Source organism: Hemitrygon akajei, chromosome 6 (assembly GCF_048418815.1).
Source record: "Hemitrygon akajei chromosome 6, sHemAka1.3, whole genome shotgun sequence".
Lineage (NCBI taxonomy): Eukaryota > Metazoa > Chordata > Chondrichthyes > Myliobatiformes > Dasyatidae > Hemitrygon > Hemitrygon akajei.
In genome coordinates, this window is record NC_133129.1 from 13,425,672 (window position 1) to 13,451,533 (window position 25,862).

Sequence of the window (25,862 nt, forward strand, 5' to 3'; positions counted from 1 at the left end):
CCTCACCCCTTATACCTTTTCTACACATCTTATGCATAAACTTAGCCTCACCCTGAATTGATCCACGTTACTTATCATGTGACAAACCATTCCACATTCTAAATATTGAGAAACAAAGTCACTCTTAAACTGGTTATGTTTGTCAATGACAAGAAAGCTTTCTCCCCACTGCCCCCAAGCATCTAAACCTCCAGCTTTGGATAAACTTACATACCCTGACAAGTTACCTGCCCCCAGAGGAAAAGTGCAGCCTGCTGACATTTTCTTGAGAAAACTTGAGAAAGGTTTGAAATGAAACCTTTCTTATTTCTGACAACATCTTTGTGCAAAAGAGATTCACTTTCTCCAATACAAGTAATATTTCATAACATGGAGATCTGATCCATGCACTGCATCCCAGTAAAACCACCAATGTTCTGTACAAGTTAAACTTAATTCCACTTATTTTCCATTATATCCTTTTAGAAAGGAATGGTTGTGTTTTGTTTTACACCAGTAAAGGTCTTAATTAAAAACCCTATGACACTAGCAGTGTGGTGCCGTTAATAGAGACACTACATCACAGCCCCAGCAACCTGGGTTAAATCTTGACCTCTGAAACTGATCTGTGGAGTTTGCAAGCTCTTGCTGTGAATGCACAGGTTTCCTCCGGGTGTGTGAGTTTCCTCCCACATCATTTTTAGTGTGGGGGAGGAAAGTGATGTGAAAGAAAATCACTTGTGGCTTCTGTAACGCACTTGTGAGCACTAAAATTTCGGAAGGGTTGACAGGAATGGATGAGGAGAGTGGAGGAAGAATAAAATAGGATTAGTGTAAACGTAGGTGGTCGATGGTCAAGCAGGGACACGATGGGCTGAAATGTCTGTGTCTATGTGGTATCTCTATATGACTCCACAATACCTGTATTATGCCTGCGGTAAATTCATGCCCCACATCAAGCAGATAGTTTTCAATCAGGTAAAAAGCCGTTGCACACATTACCAAAACATGCTGTTGATTGTGGATGTTGACACAACTGCAAAAGAAACAGATGGGTATTAGCAGAACAAGTGGATAGGTCCTGTTTCCAGTACACAGGTTATTTTACATGTAATACATAATTTTTCACAGCAATGAAATATCCTTTGCCTCCTGTAATAATGGCAACACCCCCTCGCAAAGCCTCTCAATTTCTCCAACTATGGGCAACAAGTCAAGATAAATAGGGATTAACCTATTTTCAAATATAGGTTTAATTTGGCATTCTGACCTATTGATTCTGGTACAATGGCCAAGTAACTGTGACAAACCTGTGACATGAGGGGATTGAATCAATAGCACTTTGCACTGATTCACCGCATCAATGTGTTAGCTCAGATGAAGCTGACTTGATCAGAGATTGAACACTGATCATTCCTTCTCTGCACTATTTTTGGTTCAGATTTGCAGCATTCTTTGTTAGATTGGAAATTTTTTTGTAATTAGGCAACAGATCACAATTGTGGTTAGGATTTTTTTTGTAATTAGGCAGCAGATCACAGCCAAAGTATCTCAAGTATTTTGCTCAAAATGGAAGCACCAAAGAACAAATATTTCTCAATGACAGTGACATTCAATCTTCTCTGGATCTTCTAAATACATAATGGCTTTCCATGCTTGAGAGGATTTTTTTTAACCTTATTACCCACACACTGAGGACCTTGCTTAATGCTCGACAGCAAGGATAAACACAAGCTTGCTGGTAATAAAAAATGAAGAGCGTTGTTTCGTACTGTGCTATTCCACGCAGGTTGGACAGCAGGTAATCACAGATGGTTGGAATGAGCTGCTTCGCTGTTTCGTCTAACAGATCACATTCCAGGATGTACAGGATTCCATGCAGTGCTCCAATTCGAGATGGCATATGGGTACTCCGCATTGTGGTTTCCAACAACCGGCTTACTGGCTCTGCAATGGCTTTATCCTACAAAACAGAAATGGTGGAAGCAATAATTAAGTCAAGATACATTTGCTTAGCCCATAACCCAAAGCTCTTTCAATTCATTAGGGATGGGCAATAAACGTGATAATGCACCAAAAAGATGACCCCTACCAACTTACCGATGCACCATAGAAAACATCTTATCAGGATATATCACATCAACTGCTCTTGCCAAGACTGCTAGAGATGTGGACACAGCTCAGTCCATCACACAAACTAGCCTCGCCTCCATAGACTCTGTCTACACCTCCTACTGCCTTAAAAGCAGCCAACATAATCAAGGACCCTTCCCACCCAAGTCAGTCTCTCTTCTACTTCTTTCCATTGGGCAGAAGATACAAACACTTAAACTCCTATCATCAGGCTCAAGGACAGCTTCAATCGCGACATCACAAGACTCTTGAACAGACAGACCTCTTGTATGATACAAATGAATGTGATCTCAGTCTACTTTGTTGTGGCCGTTACACCTTTACCTACCCTACTACATTGCACTTTCCCAGTAACTGTTCTGCATGGTTACTGATGTCGTGTGAAAGTGAAACCAATTATCAACTTTTAAAACATACCATCTTTCCTTTAACACAGCTTACAACACAACTGTCATTCATACCAACTAATTTGAACCGATTTCATTCCACATGATAAAATTCCCACAATACCTAATCTAATATTAGCTGGTTTTGTATCCTTTCATTTCTCATATTCTTGCTAAACTGGAGGTCCAGAGTAACACACACAAAATGCTGGAGGAACTCAGCAGGTCAGACAGTGTCTATGGTCAAAGTAACACACAAAAAATGCTGGAGGATCTCAGCAAGGTCAGACAGTGTCTATGGTCAGAGTAACACACACAAAATGCTGGAGGAACTCAGCAGGTCAGACAGTGTCTATGGTCAAAGTAACACACAAAAAATGCTGGAGGATCTCAGCAGGTCAGACAGTGTCTATGGTCAGAGTAACACACACAAAATGCTGGAGGAACTCAGCAGGTCAGACAGTGTCTATGGTCAAAGTAACACACACAAAATGCTGGAGGAACTCAGCAGGTCAGACAGTGTCTATGGTCAGAGTAACACACACAAAATGCTGGAGGAACTCAGCAGGTCAGACAGTGTCTATGGTCAGAGTAACACACACAAAATGCTGGAGGAATTCAGCAGGTCAGACAGTGTCTATGGTCAGAGTAACACACACAAAATGCTGGAGGAACTCAGCAGGTCTGCCATCATTTATGGAGAGGAATAAAGAGTTGATGCTTTGCTTCTGTGAAGGGTCTCAGCCTGAACGTCAGTTCTTTATTCCTCACCATAGATGCTGCCTGACCTGCCAAGTTCTTCCAGCATTGTGTGTGATTCCTTGCGTTTATTCACATTTATGAGTCAGAGAGTGATTAACCAAAGACAGGCAGGTACCCCTCATGACCTTCAGGATGTCCCAAAGCACTTTCAAACCAATTAAGTACTTAAAAAGTGTAATCCTAGATGCGAAGTAGGAAGTGAGTCACAGCCATTCACTCATGGGCCATTCTATTCCAGCTCTCCACAGAGCAATTTATTCATTCAATTTGTGCACTTCAAATTCCCAGAAACAGCTTTATCTGTAATTAGTTGAAGGCTGAGTATTGATTGGCTAAAGTTCAGGAAGCACCATCCTATTCTCTAAAACAACATGTAGCCTTTTGCATCCAGGCGTCTCCCCAACACTGAATGTAAAGAACATCATGACTGACAGTGAGTCACTCACTCAATATCACAGTGTTATTAGAACATTTCCATAGAGCAGTAAGATACTGATGCAAATTAATCTTTGCTATGAGCAGGAATTTCTTCAGCCAGAGAGCGGGGAATCTGTGGAATTCTTTGCCACAGATAGCTTAGGAGGCCAAATCTTTGTGTATATTTAAAGCAGAGGTTGATATATTCTTGATTGGTTAGGGCACAAAGGGATACAGGGAGAAGAAAGGAGGTTGGGGTCGAGAGGAAAATTGGACCAGCCATAAAGAAATGGCGGAGTAGACTCGAGGGGTCAAATAGCCTAATTTTGCTCCTACATCTTATGGTCTTATTTAAAGATTAGCTTATTTATCACGTTACACTGAAGCATTCAGTGAAATGTGCTGTTTGCATCAACAACCAACACAGTCCAAGGATGTGCTGAGAACAGCCGCGTATGTCACCACACTTACAGTGCCAATACAGCATGTTCACAACTTACTAACTCTAACCTGTATGTCGTCGGAATGTGGGAGGAAATGCAAGTACCGGAAGGAAAGCATGTGGTCACGGAAAAAACATACAAACTCCCTATGAACAATGCAGTACTGAACTGGGTCCCTGTCGCAGTACCAGTGTTACACTAACCACTATGCTACCATGCTAGCCATTGGGAGAATAACCAAAGCACAGGTCAGTCATACAGCACAGAAACAGGCCCCTCAGCCAACAACGTTCCTATCTTCAATAAACAGTTCCACAGAGCCTTGAAAAAAGTATTCAGCCCCAACCCTTTGTTCATGTAAATAAGTTTTACAACCAGGGATATTGGTCAATTTAACTGAGAATTTTTATTTGTGAATCACATGCTCTTCTTTTCACAGTAGAGCCCAAAAAGCAGGGGAAATTGTAAAGAATGAAAAACTAAAAATTCAAAAACGAAATGACAGCAGTTCAAAGTATTCATCCTCCTTTGCTCAGTACTTGTTGAACCACCTCTTGCAGCTATTACTGCCAGGAGCCATTTTGAATAGGTCTCTATTAGCTTTGCACAACATGATGGAACAAGATTTGCCCATTTCTCTTTGCAAAATTCCTTAAGCTGTGCCAGGTTAGCTGGGGAGTGGTGGTGGACAGCAACCTTGAGGTCTTGCCAGAGATGTTCCGAACGGGTCAAGGTCAAGACTCTGACTGGGCCACTCAAGGACATCAACTTTCTTCATTTGAAGCCACTCCATGGTTGCTCTGGTCATTGTATTGCTGAAAGACGAACTTCCTCCCCAGTTTAAGCTTTCTGGCAGAGGCTAGCAGGTTTTTTAAAATATCCTGTATTTAGCAACATTCCTTCCCATCAATCCTGACCAGATTTCCAGTCTCTGCTGCTGAAAATTCCCTCATAGCACGATGGTACCTCCTCCATACTTGGCGGTAGGGATGATGTTACCTGACTGATGTGCAGTATCAGATTTACGCCACACTTACCGCTTACTGTTGAGGACAAGAATTTCCACTTTATTCTCATCTGACCACAAGACCTTCTTCCACATCTTTACAATATCTTCTACGTAACGCTTTGCAAAGTCTAAGGGCAAAGATATGCTTTTTTTTTTAGCCAGAGCTTCTTCCTTGCCACTCTTCCATAAATACCCATTTTGTGCAAGGTCTTAAGAGATTGTGGAGCCATGAATTTCATCTCCAGTTGTAGTCATGGACTTCTGCAGCTCATTCAGAGTGACTGTGGACATCATAGTAGCCTCTCTTACATGAGTCATTCTTCTCTGGTGACTAAGTTTAGAGGGGCAGCCTGATTTAGGCTGTGGTTTCATGTTTTTTTCACTTTTCACAATGGACTGCACTGAGCTCCAAGGTGTGTTCAGTGAGTTTAAGATGGCCTTGTACCCTTCTCCTGATTTCTGCTTCTCTATTATCATTTCCTGACTTGTCTTGAAAGCTCTTTAGCTTTCACTTTAGTTTGGTCTGTGGAAAATCTACCATAGTGTTGGACCTTACAGATAGAGAGGGTATTTATTCTTAAGAATTCTCCTTAAAACACATTCTCTGATTTTCTACATCAACAAACTGGGTGAGCTGGTAAAGTGTTATTGTATATTGCACCCAAGGAAAGTTAGCATAGTAATTACAAAGGGGATGAATACTCTTTTAGCCTCACAAATTTTGGTTTTTAATTTTGAGTTAAGTGTTGACAGAGTTTGGAATTTTTCTGTTGATTTGACATGATGCACAATGTTTTGTAGATTAGTTTAAAATCCAGCTTCGATAATATTTTAAATTTTAGAAAATATGACATTAAAATGGGAAAATAGTTGTAGGGGCTGAGTACTTTTTCAAGGCACTAGACCAGCACTTGGTCCACGGTCTTCTCCACCCAATGATTTAAGTGCTCTTCCAAATGCTTCTTAATGCCATGTTGCCGGTCTCTTCAACCTTCCCCTCTCGGATATTCTGTTATTGTCACCTGGATCTGATTCTCCAACACCTTTGCAACCAGCATCTTCCCAACTTCAAACACCCTCCAGGTGAAAATTATTTTCAGCAGATCCTCACTAAAATCTCTTACACCTCACATAAAAACCTGGACACCACTGCCATGGGAAAAGTTCTGTACTATCTGTGCCTCTCATGATTTGTATAACTTTTGTCAAGGTCTCCCCCCCCCCCCCCCCCATCCCCAATCCTAAGCACAAACTTCTGCTGGAAATCCAGAAAAATACAAACAAGATGCTGGAGGAACTCAGGTGGTCAGGTAGCATCTACGGAGAGGAACAAGCAGTCGATGTTTTGTGCTGAGACCCTTCAACGGAAATGGAGAGGAACGGAGAGGAACAGAGAGGACAGAAGCCAGAATAAGAAGGTGGGGAAGGGAGGAGGGGAATGAAGTGAGAAGCTGGCAGGTGATAGGTGGAAGAAATAAGGGCTGAAGAGGAAGTTATCTGATAGGAGAGGGCAGTGGACCATGAACCATGAACAGTGGGCCTGTTCTGTTGAGATTGACATGCATATTTTGGGGAAATGTGCTGATAACTCAACTATTCCCAAGCAAAAGCTTCTCATTCTGCAGTGTATGACTTGCACTAGGTTAGAGGTGGGGTGGAGTCACTAGAAACAACAACTCTCAACAAGCTGGGCAACCTGCCAACTGACCTGACAAACAGGCTAACCCACAATAAATTCAACCGGCCAATTGCAATGAATGTGAAAAATCAATTGCTGTAAATATGGTAAGATTTCTATTTAAGCAATTTAAATGTTCACAGCTTTGTAGGTGCATAAACATGCTCAAGTGCGTTAATTTTTTGTCAAGTGTTTTAGTCTTTGCACTATTCTGTTTTGTACTCACTATTATTGCTATGCACACTGTTTAAGCTGTGAGCTATACACAAACAAGGAATTTCACTGCACCTTGCTGTACATGACAATAAACTAAAAAACTAGCCTAATCAACTTACTTTAATTATTTAATTCTATTTTACAGGATTTTATTTCAGTCTAACACTGAGTGATTTAGAATTAGATTTAAATACAGGTAGTCCCCGAGTTACGAAGTCCGACTTACGGACAACTCGTACTTACGAACCGAGGAATGAGACGCCGTCCGCCATTTTAAGTCAGATCGCGACACCGTCCGCCATTTTAAGTCATTGCCGTTGACTGTGTTGGGTGTTTAACTTTGCATTTGGCTTAAATTTTTCTTAGTGAGTTTCACCCTGACCTCGCCCTGAGTTCGATCCAGTGACAGACCGCTCCTGTGCCGGGTTGATGTCGATCCAGTGACTCCCGTACCATCCGTGCCGGGTTGACGTCGAGCTTGCAACGCGACCTCGTAAAAAAAACACTGCCACCTCCAGTTTAAATACCCACGTGGAATATTGTGGAGGATCAAATACCCAAACCCAGCACAGCCCCCACTTGTCCCAATTAGCCTGCCTCAGTGCAGTGGTCCTTAGGACTCGGCGGACCTCGGGACCCACTGCCCGCAGTGTTTCTGTTCCGTAGACGGGAAGCGATCACGATTGAAAATAAAGTGGAAATAATAAAGTGTTTGGAAAGAGGTGAAACGCCATCGGTCATTGGAAAAGCATTAGGCTACAGTCGGTCAACAATCGAAACAATTTTAAAGGATAACGGATAAAGTGAGAATAATGGAGTATGTGAAAGGTCCTGCCCCGATGAAAGCTACAATTATTACTAAGCAACGCCATGGTTTAATTAGTGGAATTTCTTAAGTGTTTTATATGCATAGAAAGGTAAAATATATACTATATACTAAGACAAACGTTTGACTGACACTAAATAATACCAGATGTACTTGTTCCAACTTACATACAAATCCGACTTAAAGACAGACTCAGGAATGGAACTCGTACGGAACCTGGGGACTGCCTGTAGCAGCTGATGAAGCTGACTAGGATTGGCAGGGTGAAGCCTCACTGGCCAGACTTGCTCTGACAGTGGAGAGAGCCTCTGGTGCTGAAGAGAGCACTGTACTAGATCTCGGCCATCTGCTTGGAGCTGTCCTTCCAACGTAAAATTGCCTCACGGACCGGAGTGAAGTCACAGCTGGGCCCAGTGCTGTCAGCTGGTTAACATTAAGGCAGCAGATCTGCATCACAATATCGACTCAATTTCCCAAGAGAGAAGGTCACTTTCGGTTAGATCTTTTATAGATATCATTTTCTGGATGCTATGTACTCTATTGTATTTCAGCTTTTTAAACTGACCTAAGATTGACCCTCATCTATTTTTAAATCTTCCCAGGATGAACAGCACTTTAATGAGCTGCTGAACCAGATGGATTGCAAGAGGATTAACAATCATGGTGTTTTCCTGCTTTTTCTTTCCTCACGTAAATGTGTGATACAGCACACCATCAGTTCAGGACATGACTAAATCGTTATGATCATCTATTCTATGGGTGACACAGCAGTGTAGCAACTAGTGTAACGCTTAGCAGCGGCAATCAGGGTTCAATTCCCACCACTGTAAGAAGCTTGTACATTCTCCCCACAACCATGTGGGTTTCCTCTGGTTGTTGTAGCCTCCCACATTACAAAGACATGCAGCTCAGTACAGGTTAGTAAGTTGTGGGCATGCTATGTTGGTGCGGAAAGATGGTGACACTTGCAGGCTGCCCCCAGCACATCCTTGGATTGTGTTGATCGCTGACGTAAATAAAACATTTCACTATATATTTTGATGTATGTATGACAAATAAAGCTAATCTTTCAAATGACTCAAATAACTTTCCTATCTTCCCAGCACGAGTTGTGAAGCCAACAAATTTTACATTGAAGGAGCTAAGTGAGTGACACCCATGCTGGACGTGAGCAATCTACCCCGTACCCCTAATATTGCACAAATGGATGCACATGAGCCAGTGTACAAGTATAACAAGGATGTAAAGGTATGTGTTACAGTTAAATTCCAAGGGGAGAGTTTTGGACGCACTCCACTAGACTTCCTGGAACAAGACAGCAATGGAATTTCCTACAGATTCCAGTTTTATTTTTACAAGGTCTTTCCCCCCTTCCCCTTACCATGCCAAGAACAGCTGCTGCTTTGCAGATGGCAGGAACCAGATACTGGTTTAGAATCTCGTCTTCTGCTGGATGGATCTTCTGAAGCTCTGTCAAAGTGCTGTACATCATCTCAAATTGCGTCCGCTCCGTAAACAAATCCGAGACTGCCAGAAGCTACAATGAAAACACACATCAATGGGAGTGAGGGGAGCCTTTCCAAGGGGTATTCATTACAGCAGGTTGGCAGGTTAAGATCAACAAACTCAGCAGGAACCTCAGGCAGAAAAATATATAAATGCCTCAAGTTGCTACTGAAACATAGAGTGGAAGGGGAAAGAGAAAGATGGAAAAAATGCGAAGGGTTTAAGGATAGAAGGAATAAGTAAGCAATGACTTCAGGGTTACAGAAATTCTTTTTGAGGAAATAGGAGAGTCTATTTAAAATGTTGAAGGCTACAGGATCAGGGTACACCACATGGGGAATAATACAATGGATCAGTTTGTGTTTTTTATGTTCTATGATTTGTTTTAAAAATGAATCCCCTTAGTCTTTTCAGACTCTTTCAGAAAGCAAGTTTTCATTATTTGTTATCCTTCCCCACTCCAACCTCTTCCACCAAATCCCCTCACCCATCCCATCTGTATTGCATTTACAGTGCAGCACCTGCGACCTGGCTCTACAGGTCAGCGTTAACATTTCAGTGGAGGGCTGCCAGGATGGCCCAGAGATCCGGTGTCTGTCTTAGGATGTAACCAGAGTAACATCTCACATCACTGTGTTGCAAGTTTTTTTAAAATACTACCCCAGTTTACACGTCTGTACTTTGCACCAGTCTGTTGTTTTGTGCCTGTTGTATTTACTATTACCGTGTATATCACTTTACTCAGTTTCACTGCACCCTGGTGTATATGACAATAAACTAATCCGGATCTGAAACTGGCAAACTCCAATTGCTGAACAATTTCCAAATATTAAATGCAATACATTGATCACAGCACAGATAAGGGCTATTTAACCCAACCAGTGCATTCAGCTCTTTATGCTCAATTCACCCCCTTTCCATTTTTCTCTCATTTACAGCCATTACTTCAGGATACAAGGTAACACATTTAGAACTGGTGAAGAGAAATTTCTTCAAAAGATGGTGTTTCTGACTGGTTGCATCACAGCCTGGTATGGAGATTCCAATGCACAGCATTGTAAAAGGCTTAAGAGGGTTGTTGACTCAGCTAGCTCCATCATGGGAACAATCCTCTCCACCACTGAGGACACCTTCAAAGGGCAGTGCCTCAAGGCGGTGGTATCCATCACGAAGACCTCTCACCATCTAGGACATGCCCTATTCTCATCACTACCATCAGGAGACTCAAGACCCAAATTCAACATTTTAGGAATGGTTTCTACCCCTCTGCCATTAGAATTCTGAATGGTCCATGAATACTATTCCTCTTTTGCAGTACTTATTTTTTTATTGTAACTTATAGTCATTTGTTATGTCTGCACTGCTGCCACAAAACAAGTTTCATGATGTACATTCAGTATCCACTTTATTAGGTACACCTGCTCGATAATGCAAAAATCTAATCAGCCAAATATGTAACTGCAAAAGCATGCAGACATGATCAGTTTTGTTCAGACCAAATGTAAGAATGGGGAAGAAATACAATTAACTGACTTTGACTGTGGAATGATTGTTGGTGCCAGATAAGGTGATTTGAGTATCTCAGAAATTGCTAAGATTTTCACACCCAACAGTCTCGACAGAGAATGGTGCGAAAAAACAAAAATCATCCAATGAGTGGCAGTTCTGTGGACAAAAATACCTTGTTAATGAGAGAGGTCAGAGGAAAATGGTCAGACTGGTTCAAGCTGACAGGAAGGCAACAGTGACTCAAATAACCACACATTACAACAGTGGTGTACAGAAGAGCATCTCTGACTGCATAACACGTTGAACCTTGAAGTGGATGGGCAGCAGTAGCAGAAGACCACACCGGGTTCCACTCTTGTACCTAATAAAGTGGCTACTGAGTGTACATCAATGACAGTAAGTCTGATTACGAATCTAATTCTTGTTTCACTTTGTTGTCCTTTTTCAGGCACCACAATTAAGTGCTGACACTTACTGATCTCACCACCTCGCTGACAAGAACAACAGGGGTTTTCTTGCCAGAGTTAACTGGAAGGATCCACTGACTGTAGAGTTCCAAAAGAAATTGGGAACAGGAATGAATATCGACGCCAGCTCGATGCTTCCTGGAAATAAATTGCAGTACGTATTAGAAGCCACTCAACATGCCAAAAACAGAACAACAAAAAAAAGTTAATAAAGATAAAGCAAAAGTTAAAAGTAACTATAAAGTGCAAAATCTAAATCATTTCAACTCAATGGACAGCACTTCTACTATTCTGATAACTCCCACAACTGTGACAAGGTTTTCAGTCAACAGTTTGAACATCTGCTCAGGTAGATGAATGTCAAATTTTATGAGATTTAACTGACTTGTGAAACACTTTATTACTTATTACAACCGGGAAATCATTTTATGCATACAAATAAAAACAAGCAACAAGCTGGAAAAAAAAAGTCAACAGCTCAGGAAGCATCAATGGAAAGAGAAAATTCCAACTTTGATTTTAGTTCAGAATTTACTCTTTTATTTATTTACAGACACAACACGGAACAGGCCCTTCCAGCCCAACAAGCCACACCGCCCAGTTACCCACCGTTTTAATCTGTAACATTTTTCATTTGCACGTGGAAGTTTCTATTTCAGTATTCAGAAAGTGCAGTAGAAAAATGGTCCTAAAGGCTTTGTGTGTCCAAACAAACCATGTGATCTCATGTACTCATGGTAACAGATAACTGCTGACAAGACACAGGTCTACTAGGTACAGGGAAATATCAAATTTTTATGGCATGAATTTTTAATCTGATTCACTATGCGATGTGGCACAAAGCCATTCAAGTCAGGAGGTCCATGCTGAATAAGCAAGTCTTAGCATCCAACTAAAACTGGACTTCACGCTCTGTGAATTCAGTAAGTGCTCATTGCAGACATAAAGCACTGAATGAAATTCTAGAGTTGGACCATGGTCATCTTCTCATTCAGTCAACTTCAGAAGAATTCTGACAGGCTCTCTGTGGTTGAGGAAGTTGGGGTTAAAAATCAAGAACAAATGGTCACAGGATATAGAGCACGAATTTTGGACTGCCATGAGGCAAAATGTCTCCATGGAGTGGTAAACCCATGCATTTAAGATAACGGGGCAGATTTCTAAGCACAAGGGGAATGGAAATCTGGTATTGAAATAGAGGATCCTGCCATCATCGTGAGGCTTGAAGAAGCAAATGGATTACATCTACTTTCCTGTACTCTATGCTTCCATCTCTCCATGCGCAGAGCGAGATTGAAGACCTGATCTCACAATTGTGCCAGTCATTGGATAACATATTGTATGCAGAACATTCATGGCTCAAGTCTCACTTCACTGAGTACGACGTAGTACAGTTGGAGGTGCCATTTTTCATTAAACCCATGACCCATCTGCTCTGGGGGGGAGCGAGTTAAATGATAATGGCAATCTTCAGAATAAGTTACTCTCGTTTATTCACCAATACTTATCCTTCTATCAAAATTTGTAGAATGATCTAGTTTGTGAGAGCATGCTGTATGGAAATTGACTGTACACTGGTAAGCGTTTATTGTTCTACATGTACCTAGATACAGTGAAGAACTTGCTTGGATGCTATACAGACAGATCATTCCATATACAAGTACACTGAGGTAGCAAAAAGAAAACAAAATGCAGAGTCTAGTGTTAGTTACAGAGCAAGTTTAGTACAGACAAAGTGAAAGGGTCATGACATTCTAGATTGGGAGATCATAGTTCAAGAGTTTGTCTTTTGGCTCTGTAAGACCTGTTCAAGAGTCTGATAACAACAGAAACTGTTCTTGAGACTGGTGGTGGTTGCATCTTTCTGCTAACAAGAGAGGAGAGAATGGCCGGGGTGGGGGTTCTCGATATGCTGGCTGCTCTCCTGAGGCAGCAAAAAGCATAAACAGAGACAATGGGAGAGTCATTTGTGAACACTTCTAGGTACTTGCTTGGCCCTGTTGCGTTTTGGAGTAGCCCAGTGTGAGCGCCTGCCTGAAGCAGCAAGCATTCACTTACCTAGAATTAACTGGTGAAGTGGGAGGTGAGGATACAACAGGCACATCACTCTCATCTTCTTCATCTTCATCCCATTCCTCTTCCCGCAAAGGAGTGATGTTGTTCCCCAACCAAACTGAATGAATGGAGACCTGAGCAAAGGATAAGATCAGTTTTATCTGCCTCGTGTCAAAACATACAGTGAAATGCACTTTTTGCGGGTCATCATATTTTGCAATGTGCTGGGGGGCAATCACAAGTGTCTGCACACTTCCAAATTAGCATGCCCATGGCTCACAAACCCTAACCATAATTGTACGTCCTTGGACTGTGGGAGGAAACCCACGTGGTCATGAAAACTCCTTACAGATAGCTGCAGTAATCGAAGCCCCCAATCAGTGATCATTGGCACAGTAAAGCAATTGTGCTAACTGTTACACTACTGTGCTGCACATCAAGTACTTCAGGTATAACAGTTCACAAGCATCCAAGGGACTCCTGGGATTGGGGCCCTCTGATAAAAGCTTTGCAATGGTGGAAGTGCAGGCTGCAGCCTGTCAGCAAACTTTCCACACATATTGGTACCAACGACATAGGTAGTTAAAGGAAGGAGGTCCTGAAAACAGACTACAGGGAGTTAGGATGGAAATTGAGAAGCAGGACCTCAAAGCTAGTTATCTTGGGATTACTGCCTGTGCCACACAACAGTGAGTACAGGAATAGAGTGAGGTGGAGGATAAATGTGTGGCTGAGGGACTGGAGTAAGGGACAGGGCTTCAGATTTCTGGATCATTGGGACCTCTTTTGGGGCAGGTGTGACCTGTGCAAAAAGGACGGGTTGCACTTGAATCCCAGAGGGACCAATATCCTGGCAGGGAGGTTTGCTCAGGCTACTGGGGAAAGTTTAAGCTAAAATTGCTGGAGGGTGGGAACCAAACTGAAGAGACAGAGGAAGGAGCTGTTGGTTCACAAATAGAGAAAGTTTGGAGACAGTGCAAGAGGGATGATACGTAGGTGATAGAGAAGGGATGTGCTCAGTCCGATGGTTTGAGATGTGTCTATTTTAATGCAAGAAGCATCATGAACAAAGTGGATGAGCTTAGAGCATGGATCAGTACTTGGAGCTGTGATGTTGTGGTCATTACAGAGACTTGGATTGCTCAGGAGCAAGAATGGTTACTTTGAGTGCCAGGCTTTAGATGTTTCACAGAGGACAGGGAGGGAGGCAAAAGAGGTGGAGGTGTGGCACTGTTGATCAGAGATAGTGTCACGGCTGCAGAAAAGGAGAAGGCATGGAGGGATTGTCTACTGAGTCTCTGTGGGTGGAAGTTAGAAACAGGAAGGGGTCATTAACTCTACTGGGCGTTTTTTTTTATATAGACCACCCAATGGTAACAGGGACATCAAGGAGCAGATAGAAGGACAGTTTCTGGAAAGGTGTAATAATAGGGTTGTTGTGGTGGGAGATTTTAATTTCCCCAATATTGATTGGCATCTCCCTTGAGCAAGGTGTTTAATAACCACATAACCATATAACAATTACAGCACGGAAACAGGCCATCTCAGCCCTTCTAGTCCGTGCCAAACACTTACTCTCACCTAGTCCCACTGACCCGCACTCAGCCCATAACCCTCCATCCCTTTTTTGTCCATATAGCTATCCAATTTTACTTTAAATGACAATACCGAACCTGCCTCTACCACTTCTACTGGAAGCTGGTGCCACACAGCTACCACTCTCTGAGTAAAGAAAATCCCCCTTGTGTTGCCCCTAAACTTTTGCCCCCTAACTCTCAACTCATGTTCTCTTGTTTGAATCCCCCCTACTCTCAATGGAAAAAGCCTATTCACATCAACTCTATCTATCCCCCTCATAATTTTAAATACCTCTATCAAGTCCCCTCTCAACCTTCTATGCTCCAAAGAATAAAGATCTAATAAAAACACAAAATGCTGGCAGAACTCAGCAGGCCAGACAGCATCTATGGGAGGAGGTAGTGACGACGTTTTGGGCCGAAACCCTTCATCAGGAGACCTATTCTTAAAAAAAGACCTATTCAATAAAGACCTAACTTGTTGAACCTTTCTCTGTAACTTAGGTGCTGAAACCCAGGTAACATTCTAGTAAATCTTCTCTGTACTCTCTCTTTAGATGGGGTGGAGTTTGTTAGGTGTGTTCAGGAAGGTTTCCTGACACAATATGTAGATAAGCCTACAAGAGGAGAGTCTGTACTTGATCTGGTATTGGGCAATGAACCTGGTCAGGTGTCAGATCTCACAGTGGGAGAGCATTTTGGAGATAGTGATCACAATTCTATCTCCTTTACCATAGCATTGGAGAGGGAAAAGAACAGACAAGTTAGGGAAGTGTTTAATGGGAGTAAGGGGGAGATATGAGGCTATCAGGCAGGAACATAAAAGCATAAATTGGGAACAGATGTTCTCAGGGAAATGTATGGCAAAAATGTGGCAAATATTCAGGAGATATTTGTGTGGTGTTCTGCATAGGTACATTCCAATGAGACAGGTAAAGGATGGTAGGGTACAGGAACCATGGTGTACAAAGGTTGTTGAAAATCTAGTCAAGAAGAAGAGAAAAACTTACAAAAGGTTCAAAGAACTAGGTAATGATAGAGATCTAGAAGATTATAAGGCTAGAAGGAAGGAGCTTAAGAATGAAATTAGGAGAGCCAGAAGGGGCCTTGGCGAGCAGGATTAAGGAAAACTCCAAGGCATTCTACAAGTATGTGAAGAGCAAGAGCATAAGATGTGAGAGAATAGGACCAGTCAAGTGTGACAGTGGAAAAGTGTGTATGGAACCAGGGGAGATAGCAGATACTTAATGAATACTTTGCTTCAGTATTCACTACAGAAAAAGATCTTCAAGATTGTAGGGATGACTTACAGCAGATTGAAAAGCTTGAGTATGTAGATATTAAGAAAGAGGATGTGCTGGAGCTTTTGGAAAGCATCAAATTGGTTAAGTCTCCAGGATCGGATGAGATGTACCCCAGGTTACTGTGGGAGGTGAGGGAGGAGATTGCTGAGCCTCTGGCAATGATCTTTTGGAGGGTTGTAGATGTTGTTCCCTTATTCAAGAAAGGGAGTAGAGATAGCCCAGGAAATTATAGACCATTGAGTCTTACTTCAGTGGTTGGTAAGTTGATGGAAAAGATCCTGAGAGGCAGGATTTATGAACATTTGGAGAGGCATAATATGATGAGAAATAGTCAGCACGGCTTTGTCAGAGGCAGGTCATGCCTTACGAGCCTGATTGAATACTTTGAGGATGTGACTAAACACATTGAGAAAGGTACAACAGTAGATGTGGAGTATATAGATTTCAGCAAGGCATTTGATAAGGTACCCCATGCAAGGCTTATTGAGAAAGTAAGAAGGCATGGGATACAAGGGGACCTTGCTTTGTGGAGCTAGAACTGGCTTGCCCACAAAAGGCAGAGTGGTTATAAATGGGTCATATTCTGCATGGAGGTTGGTGACCAGTGATGTGCCTCAGGGATCTGTTCTGGGCCCCCCTCTCTTTGTGATTTTTATAAATGACCTGGATGAGGAAGTGGAGGGATGGGTTAGTAAGTTTGCTGATGACACAAAGGTTGGAGGTATTGTGGATAGTGTGGAGGACTGTCAGAGGTTACAGCGGGACATCAATAGGATGTAAAACTGGGCTGAGAAGTGGCAGATGGAGTTCAACCCAGATAAATGTGAGGTGGTTTATTTTAGTAGGTCAAATATGACAGTAAGATTTTTGGCACTGTGGAAGAGCAGAGGGATCTTGGGGTCTGAGTCCATTGGGCAGTCAAAGCTGCTGCGCAGGTTGACTCAGTGGTTAAGAAGGCATATGGTGCATCAACCGTGGGATTGTGTTTAAGAGCCGAGAGGTAATGTTGCAGCTATATAGGACCCTGTTCAGACCCCACTTAGAGTACTGTGGAAGGATGTGGAAGCCATAGAAAGGGTGCAGAGGAGATTTACAAGGATGTTGCCTGGATTGGGGAGCATGCCTTATGAGAATAGGTTGAGTGAGCTTAGCCTTTTCTCCTTGGAGCAATGGAAGATGAGAGGTGACCTGATAGAGGTGTATAAGGTGATGAGAGGCATTGATTGTGTGGATAGTCAGAGGCTTTTTCCCAGGGCTGAAATAGCTAACACCAGAGGGCACAGTTTTAAGGTGCTGGTGAGTAGGTACAGAGGAGATGTTGGGTAAGTTTTTTTTTAAAACACAGAGAGTAATGAGTGCGTGGAACGGGCTGCTGGCGACGGTGGTGGAGGTGGATACAATAGGGTCTTTTAAGAGACTCCCGGATAGGTACATGGAGCTTAGAAAAATAGAGGGCTATGGGTGACACTTGGTAATTTCTAAAGTAAGTACATGTTTGGCACAGTATTGTGCTGTAGGTTTTCTATGTTTCTATGTATTTATTCTTCATACACCATAGGGCCACTGGGCTAGTTAGACATCAAAGGAACCATAGCTGGTCTACAACTGCCAAATCCATCCAAACACTAATCATGTATTCGGTGGCCTGCCCATCACCTCTCTCTGGTTCCTCACACCCTTCCCTTTATTCCATGGTCTACTGTCAAGATTCCTTCTTCAGCCCTTTACCCCTTCCATCTATCACCTCCTAGCTTCTCACCTTATCAACCCCCTCACCAGGTTTCACCTATCACCTGCTTGCTTGTACTCCTCCTACTACTCCCCTGCCTTCGTATTCTGGCTTCTTCCATCTGTCTCAGCCCAAAATGTCAACTATTTCCTGCTGTTGATGCTAACTGGAGATGTTAAGTTCCTCCAGCATTTTGTGTGTTTTGCTTAAGAGAGATTCATCTCAGTTGTATTTTCTTGCAGAAGATAGACCAATCAGCCCAATGACTATCAGAGTGATCCCTTTAGTGTCATTCCCCCTCAAATGCCCGCCAACTCCAACTGATTCTCAATACCTACAACACCGAGTCATCTACAGCATCCAATTCACCTGTCAGAGCATCATTGGGAAAGAGCAGGAAGCAGAGCGCTTTGGGGGAAGACGCAGTCACAGAGATAATATGTAAGCTTCACGCAAACAGTGACAGAGGCCAGGATTCATTCTGGCTCTTTTCTAAATTGCAAAATAATACGACAAGCGAGGGGTAGTAAACTTTAGAGGACTTGCAGGTTTCTGTCTGCGAAATATAAAAATTATTGACAAAGGGATGGGAGTTGAGAACAGTGCTCAGATATGCAGTTTGTTACTCGATAACACAAATCAATTGTGCTTCACCTGCCCCAGTTTGTAATCCATATTCCCCATTTCCCGTTCGGTGTTTATCTGCAGCAGAAGTTTCTCATGGCTTATCAGGACTCCTAGGTTTAATAAAACAAAAGCCAAAACATGATTATAACCAGTCACTAAATGATGTACTTATTAAATTAACTCCCAAATGCAAGGCAACAAGTATGCAAACCAGGACAGCAACCACTTTATACTTGCACAGTCCTCAAAGCAAGCTCCTTGGATAATTTTAAACCTCTCTATTCAAAGCTAGGATAATTCAAATACAATACTGTCGTTGCAGGACTTATCATTAAGTATTTATAAAAGTTAAACCAAAGTTCAAAGTAAATTTTTTTTTAATTTCGAGATACAGAGTGGAAAAAACCCTTGTGGCCCACCAAGCTGTGTCATCCAGTAACCTGCCAATTTAACCCGAACCTAATCACAGGGGAATTTCCTACTATCCAGTACATCTTCAGACTGAGAGAAGAAACTGGAGCACCCAGAGGAAACCCATGCGCACACGGAAAGAACATACAAACTTTCTTACAGAGGACTTTGGAATTAAACTTCAACGCCTGGAGCTGCAAGAGCATTGCACGCACCACAATGCTACTATGGCATATTTTATTATCAAAGTATGTATATGTCACCATGTACAAAGTATGCATATGTCACTGAGATTCCAGAACATGGGTGTCCTTAATGATGCTGCTTTTCCTGTGGCAGCGCTCCTTGTCAATGTGCTCAATGGTGGGGATGGCATTTCCTGTGATAGACTGGGCTGTATCCACTATTTCTGTAGGTTTTTCCTTTCTTGGGCATTGGTGTTTCCACACCAAGTTGTGAAGCAACCAGTCTGGATACTCAGTCCAGCTGTCATCCTCAGACAACATCCTCCCCTCAGTTTGCAGCTTACAAATTAATGTTCAAAAGACAGCTGAAACAGGCCAATAAGGTTCAGGTTCAAATGGTCCTTCAGTGATTCTATTATGGTTATTATTCTATTACGAATTTATTGAGCATGTCCGCAAGAAAATGCACCTCAGGGTCTATATGGTGATATATATGTACTTTGATAATAAATCTACTTTGAACTTTGTATGCAAATAAAGCATGGGATTGAATCTGACCAACAAGTTGAATGTTACCACACTGGTATACCTGATGTTGAATGGGAGAGAGGTGGAACGGGGTCCCAGGCTTGATAAGGGTACTGTGAAACTATGTTGTCTCTTTTTGATACCATTGCTTGGATTTCTCGCTCCACTATTCCCCGAATGGCACTTAGCTTTCTTCCGAACCTGTAAAGTTATTGTCAAAGTCTCAACTCAACCTTAATTTCAACAAGGCATGATTCACACTTGCAGTTATTATATCTAAAACCCCATTAAAGTTCAAATGTTCAAAATAGTGAAATATTTCTAATAGCAGGGGAATCTAAGACCAGAGGGCATAGCCTCAGAATAGAGGGACATCCATTTAGAAAAGAGATGAGGAGGAATTTCTTTAGCCAGAGTATGAAGAATCTGGAATTCATTGCCACAGATGGCTGTGGAGGCCAAGTTATTGGATATATTTAAAGTCTGATGGGTTCTTAATCGGTAAGAGCAAAGATTACAAGAGAAGGCAGGAAAATGGGGTTGAGAGAGAGAGAATAAGTCAGTCATGATCGAGTGGCAGAGCTAATGTGATAGGCCGAATAGCTTAATTCTGTCCCTGTCTTATGGTCTTGTGAAAGGACTTTGAGGCATTTTACTTTCTTAAAAACCTGTCTGTAAATACAATTTTTGTATGTCAATGAATTTACCTGAATTAATAACCCACAGGGTATTTACACATAACTAGCCACGGACATACAGACATTGCTTGACTGACCTAGTGTCCAGAGCCTTTAGAGCTTTATTACGAGGCTGATGCTCCAGACAGCTGGTGGCTGGATTCCCCGCCACTGGAATCGACATCGCACTTAGTACCAGAGACGTTATTGCTTGCACTGCAAGGATGTTAATCTGAGTCCTCTCTGTATCCTCCTTAATAATTAAAAAAAATCAAGAAAATGAATCAAAGGAACAAAACACACTCATTCCAAGTACAAAGATATTTGCAAAAACATGTACAAGGGCAGCTGCTCAGAGTTCATGGGAAATTGAAGATGTAATTCCATCTCATGCATCTCTTCCACTATTCAATTAGATCAGTACCATCATGCTATCTAACTGCTTTGGTCTACAACCCTCTCTCAGTCATAATCAATATCCACCTGAATACCAGGGCTTTCAATTAATTCTCTCCAACTACAGCCGGTCAACACTAAGTTTTTTAGTAGTCCCTTTTTGTAGTCATGACCTTATTCTGAACAGCCTAGATTTCACAATCATTTCTGCATCTCCTTAATAACACTCCTTATAGTCGTCTACAAATCCTCAGTAAAATCATCACAGAGTCCAGGCGTTAAAGCAACTGCAGATATTTACAACTCTGGAGCCCAATCAACTCATTGTGGGCAGTGGAAACAAGGAAAAGGTGTGAAGAGTCACAAGAGAGACACTTTTCCAACTTTTGATTAGGGAGATACTTGCGAAAAGTACAACTGTGCAACAATGGTGAATTATTCTATTAATCAACTAATCATCTATAACATCACCTATCATTCTGGATGCTGCAACTCTTCTTTGCCAGATGTCTAAACATTGAGCATAGAGAACTACAGTACAGAAACAAGCCTGTCGGCTCATTTATTTTGTGCCAAACTTTTATTTGACAATTTTAAGGCAAGGATAGCCTGGGGCTGTGAAACCACCAGAGACACATCTGCTGACTACAGGCAAGTGTGGGTGACTGTGGCATTGTGTACTCAAGTCAGACGAGTGAGGCCTCTCTAGTGAGACTTCTCTAGAAAGGTTTCCTTAAAACATAGCGTCCCTACACAATAGGGGATGCCGGAAACAGATGAGATAGGAATAATAGAAGGATTTGAAATACACCCAACAAATGATACACAATTTTCCTCACTAACTTCAAAATATCATCGGCTGTCTACTTGAAGTTTCAATTGACTTTCAACACTTCTTTGTGAATGGCTATTGCTGATCTGTCTACTTTGGAGTTTAGAAGAACAAAGGGTGATCCTGCCAAAATAAACAAGATTATCACACAGCAGGCATGACAGGGTAGATGTTGAGATGTTTCCACCAGTGAGAGAATGCTGTACAAGGGAATATAGTCACAGATCAAGGGTGCCATCATCTAAAACTGAGGTTAGCAATCAAACTTCTAAAATTATTTACCTGAGAGGACTGTGAAGGCCAAGTCATTGGAGGTATGTAAAAAGGAGATGGAAGAAATTTTGAAAGATAAGGGAATCCAGGGTTGCAATGAAGTGACACAGAAGGGGTGTTGAGGCCGGTCAGAATCCACTCACAATTGTACTGAATGACAGGGCAGGCCTGAGGAGCCAGATATGTGACTCCTGCTCCTAGTTCTTGGTCCTTCAGCCCAACTCATCTACGTCTATCTCAGGAGGCCCCATTTTCCTGTGTTTGGCCTCTAAACCAGGGGTTCCCAACCTTTTTTATGTCATGGACCAATACCAAGGAGTCCGTGGACTCTAGGTTGAGAATCCCTGTTCTAAACCCTTCCTATCCATGTACCTGCCAAAATGTTGTTAATGTCTTGATGGTCAATGGGCTAAAAGGCATGTTTTCATAACAGTGTCTATTTCTTCTCAAAGCAATATTGAATGAAATCTATTAAATATTCCTCTAATTCCCAGCCATTGGACTGTACCTCTTGTGGGACCTCTTCCTCTTGGTCTATCACTAGAGGCTGAGTCACCAGCACACCAAGAAGGGTTGCCCAGGTTTCTTCAAACTGAGTGCGGCTGGTCCAGCCTGGAACAGAAAGATTTAATGACAATAATTGAATTACCACAGATCAATGCTTGTATTTAAAAGTCTTATGGGGACCAGTGAAAATAAACCCAAAGCAGTATGGTGTACATGGAAATTACTTTCTTACACAATTTCTGCAAAGATAGGAGTTTATAAATCAATCTTTAGCCAGCAAAATGTAGTCTGCTTCTTTCCTCATCATCTCTATCACTTACCAAGTACGTTTATTCTGTAGATGAACTCTTTGAAGACTTCTTTCTCTTGAAGAAACTCAACTGGAATTTCTGGAAGGGTTGTTCCAAATTCACCACCAACTTGAGGTGACCATCCCAATTTCCAAACCTGAGGACAGTTGGTTGCAAAGAAATGTTAAGACAGTATTTTTTGTTTTATGTTGGACTCTGTGACATGTAATTTCACGTTTGCTGAAGTGGCACCTAAACTTCACCTGGGAATAAACGTTGATTTTGAAATATGCACTTGTCTGCTGTGATGTTATAGTCATAACAGCATGGAACCTGCCCTTCAGCCCAACTAGTCCATTCTGACCAAGGTGCCCCATCCAAGTTAATCTCATTTGCCAGTGTTTGGCCCATAACCTTCTAAACCTTTCCTATCCATGTACTTGTCCAACTGTTCTTGAAAATGTGTTCTTGTTACTGACTCAACCACTTCTTATGGCAACTCATTCCACATAGATACCACTCTCTGTGTAAAAGAAAGTTGCCCCTCAAGTTCCTATTAATCTCGCCCCTCTCATCTTTTTTCTTCATCAACTCTGGGGAAAAACTGGGTGCATTCACTCAATCTATGCCTCTCATGTTCTGACAAGCTGATTTATTTTTGTACTTTTCGTACTGTTTGGGTTTCACAGGGATTTAAAATTGGTGGAGATATCACCACAATGGGGCTTTAACTTTGATTAATTTGACATCAGAAACCTAATGGAATGAAAAATAAGTTTAAAAAAATGACACCCACTACACAGGACACTAAGGTTTCAAACCAAAATAACAGACAAGACTCAAGGTGGCACCAAGGAGAAAGAAAGACCAATGTAAGAACCTCACAAGGACTGAGGAAACACAAAGATTATAAATACTTCCAAAAAAAAGCATTAACACATACAAAACTATATGAAAGAAAGCAGCAGAGTACTTATATCAGACAGATTTCAGAGGCTGTTGAATGAGTAACAGTCGGCCAGTGGTGTAACGGCATCAGTATTGGACTTTGAGGTGGATGGTCCTGAATTCAAATCCAGCAGCAGTAGCTGTGTGGAAGGAAGGCCTAGCAATCTACTTCTGTATCTTACCACGAAAACTCTGTGGACAACTATACTATCCATAGCATCGCCGGCACTCAGCAACAACAGAATGAATAACTTGAAGGCATTTATAACAAAAATCAGAATAGGAATTCTTGGTAGAGAATTGCCAAAAAGTGAAATTCGAAGTTTAGTAGATGAAACAATAATCATATCCATCATTAGACAAGTGAATGGAGAAGAAGAAATCGATGGAAACAGGATAACAACAATAAAAGGAATTAGGGCTATTTGTTCATGTTAAACCAGGGTGTAATTTATTTGATCATCTTTAAGCCAATTTAAAAGGTAATTAGGAAGGTTCTTCACAGGAACACAACATGGGCCTTGAGAAAAGTGATCAAAATGGAGATTGTTGCTGTACTGAAACATTAATTGCAAATACATACAGAAAATGCCAGATAACTAATGTTTTGACCCCAAGATCTTCATCAAATTCCATATTCTGATAAAGAATACACATCCAAACCTTAAACCCATGTTCTATTTTATGATCTTGACAGGGCCTGCTCCGTGCTTCCAGAGTTTTTTTTGTCTTTAAGGATTCCAGCACCTGCAGCTTTTCATCCCTCCTCTTCCCATAAATCTACGGTCAAGTATTAAACATTCACTTGAAGCAGAAATTAAGAAAGAAGCAGGCTTTTCCCCCTCAGGTTGGGTGAGGCTATGTCCAGGTGCAGGTTGATGGGACTAGACAGAATAGTAGTTCAACATGGACTAGATGGGCCAAAGGGTCTGTTTCTGAGCTTTATGATCAACAAGATATTTAATCTAAACATTCCCCAGGAATCACTGATGCAAAATTAAATCAAGTGCAGGAGGAAATTTGTGATGGAGGTTTGAGAGACTATGAATTTAATCTGTGGAATTAATGGAACTGTAGAAATATGTTTTTATCTTAATTAACCATTGCATCATTTTTGTAGAATTTAGCTCCGTAATTACCCAATTCAAAAACCAAATGATTGCCATCTGGACACGAAAGTTTAAAATTCCTTTTTAGTCTTTAAAATAATGCAGTGTTTCTGGTCAGACTTAGGACAGTTTTTGTGAAAACATGAAACCCAAGAAAATCTAAGTTACACATACTCACCAATGGAGGGGCACGTGTGTAACTATTGACTAGAGGCAATCTGGCTAGACTAATACCAATGTTCCGGATTGCTGGGTTCAGAAATGCTGGGATTCGGTTGTTGCTGGCATGTCCAAAGCATAACACTGTCTGGAGAGACTCCACCATCTCAGTCATCACATTGCAGGCCTTTGTAATGCACTTAGACCCTAAAACAGAATGACAATATCACGTCAGCAACAATTACAAGATATGACAGTAATATGAAGAAAACACAGCTGCTAAAAAGTAAACCAAATGTGAGACAGTCAGGCATGTTTATCTTTATTCAACAACGGGTGCCTACTGTGACAACACAAGATTGTATGTAATCTTCAATGGAAAGACACAGCTTAATACACACTTACTCTCAGACACATTTGCGCTCTCTTCATCTTCCACAGGAGCCCTGTCAATGCTTGATTTCCTCCTCTCCTCATGAAGAAGATGATGTTCTCCTGGTTCAACAGCCACTGAAATAAATAAACTACATTAATCACGTACTGGAGAGATGAGAGAGAATGAGACAGTCACTATATTTTTAAATCCTGTAGAATTAAATTTACATTACACAACACCTTCTGATGAACAGTGGATTATCCTACTTACTTTGCAAAAAGACCAGATACATAATTTCCACACTGTTTAAACACTTAAAACTGTGTTGTGTTATGTATTTATGTATTTGAGATTTCAAGAACATTGCAAAATCCCATTGCAAATAATGACACTCTTGGAGATGCTGTGTGAATTGTTGCACACACATACACAGGGATCTCCAACCAGAAGACATTAATAAACCTCCAGACTAAGCATATCATTGACAATACAGATGTGTGAAAGTGCGCTCTATGCCGAAACAAATAACACTGCTTTAAAAGCAAAAA

At 41.6% G+C, this 25,862-nt stretch overlaps 1 protein-coding gene across 6 annotated transcripts in view; it reads right to left on the reverse strand.

The window, feature by feature from the left end:
• The window catches only part of htt (huntingtin), a 246,898-nt gene that overhangs the window by 19,537 nt on the left and 201,499 nt on the right, over positions 1–25,862 (reverse strand). For all 6 annotated transcript variants that reach the window (XM_073047912.1, XM_073047911.1, XM_073047909.1 and 3 more), the window contains 12 exons: positions 25,344–25,448; positions 24,958–25,145; positions 22,753–22,879; positions 22,434–22,537; positions 20,523–20,677; positions 19,809–19,948; positions 18,651–18,733; positions 13,390–13,520; positions 11,340–11,469; positions 9,231–9,386; positions 1,752–1,942; positions 901–1,015 (listed from right to left, as the gene is read on the reverse strand). In XM_073047912.1, the coding sequence (XP_072904013.1) occupies positions 901–1,015; positions 1,752–1,942; positions 9,231–9,386; positions 11,340–11,469; positions 13,390–13,520; positions 18,651–18,733; positions 19,809–19,948; positions 20,523–20,677; positions 22,434–22,537; positions 22,753–22,879; positions 24,958–25,145; positions 25,344–25,448 (1,625 nt within the window). The remainder of the gene's footprint in view (positions 1–900; positions 1,016–1,751; positions 1,943–9,230; positions 9,387–11,339; positions 11,470–13,389; positions 13,521–18,650; positions 18,734–19,808; positions 19,949–20,522; positions 20,678–22,433; positions 22,538–22,752; positions 22,880–24,957; positions 25,146–25,343; positions 25,449–25,862) is intronic.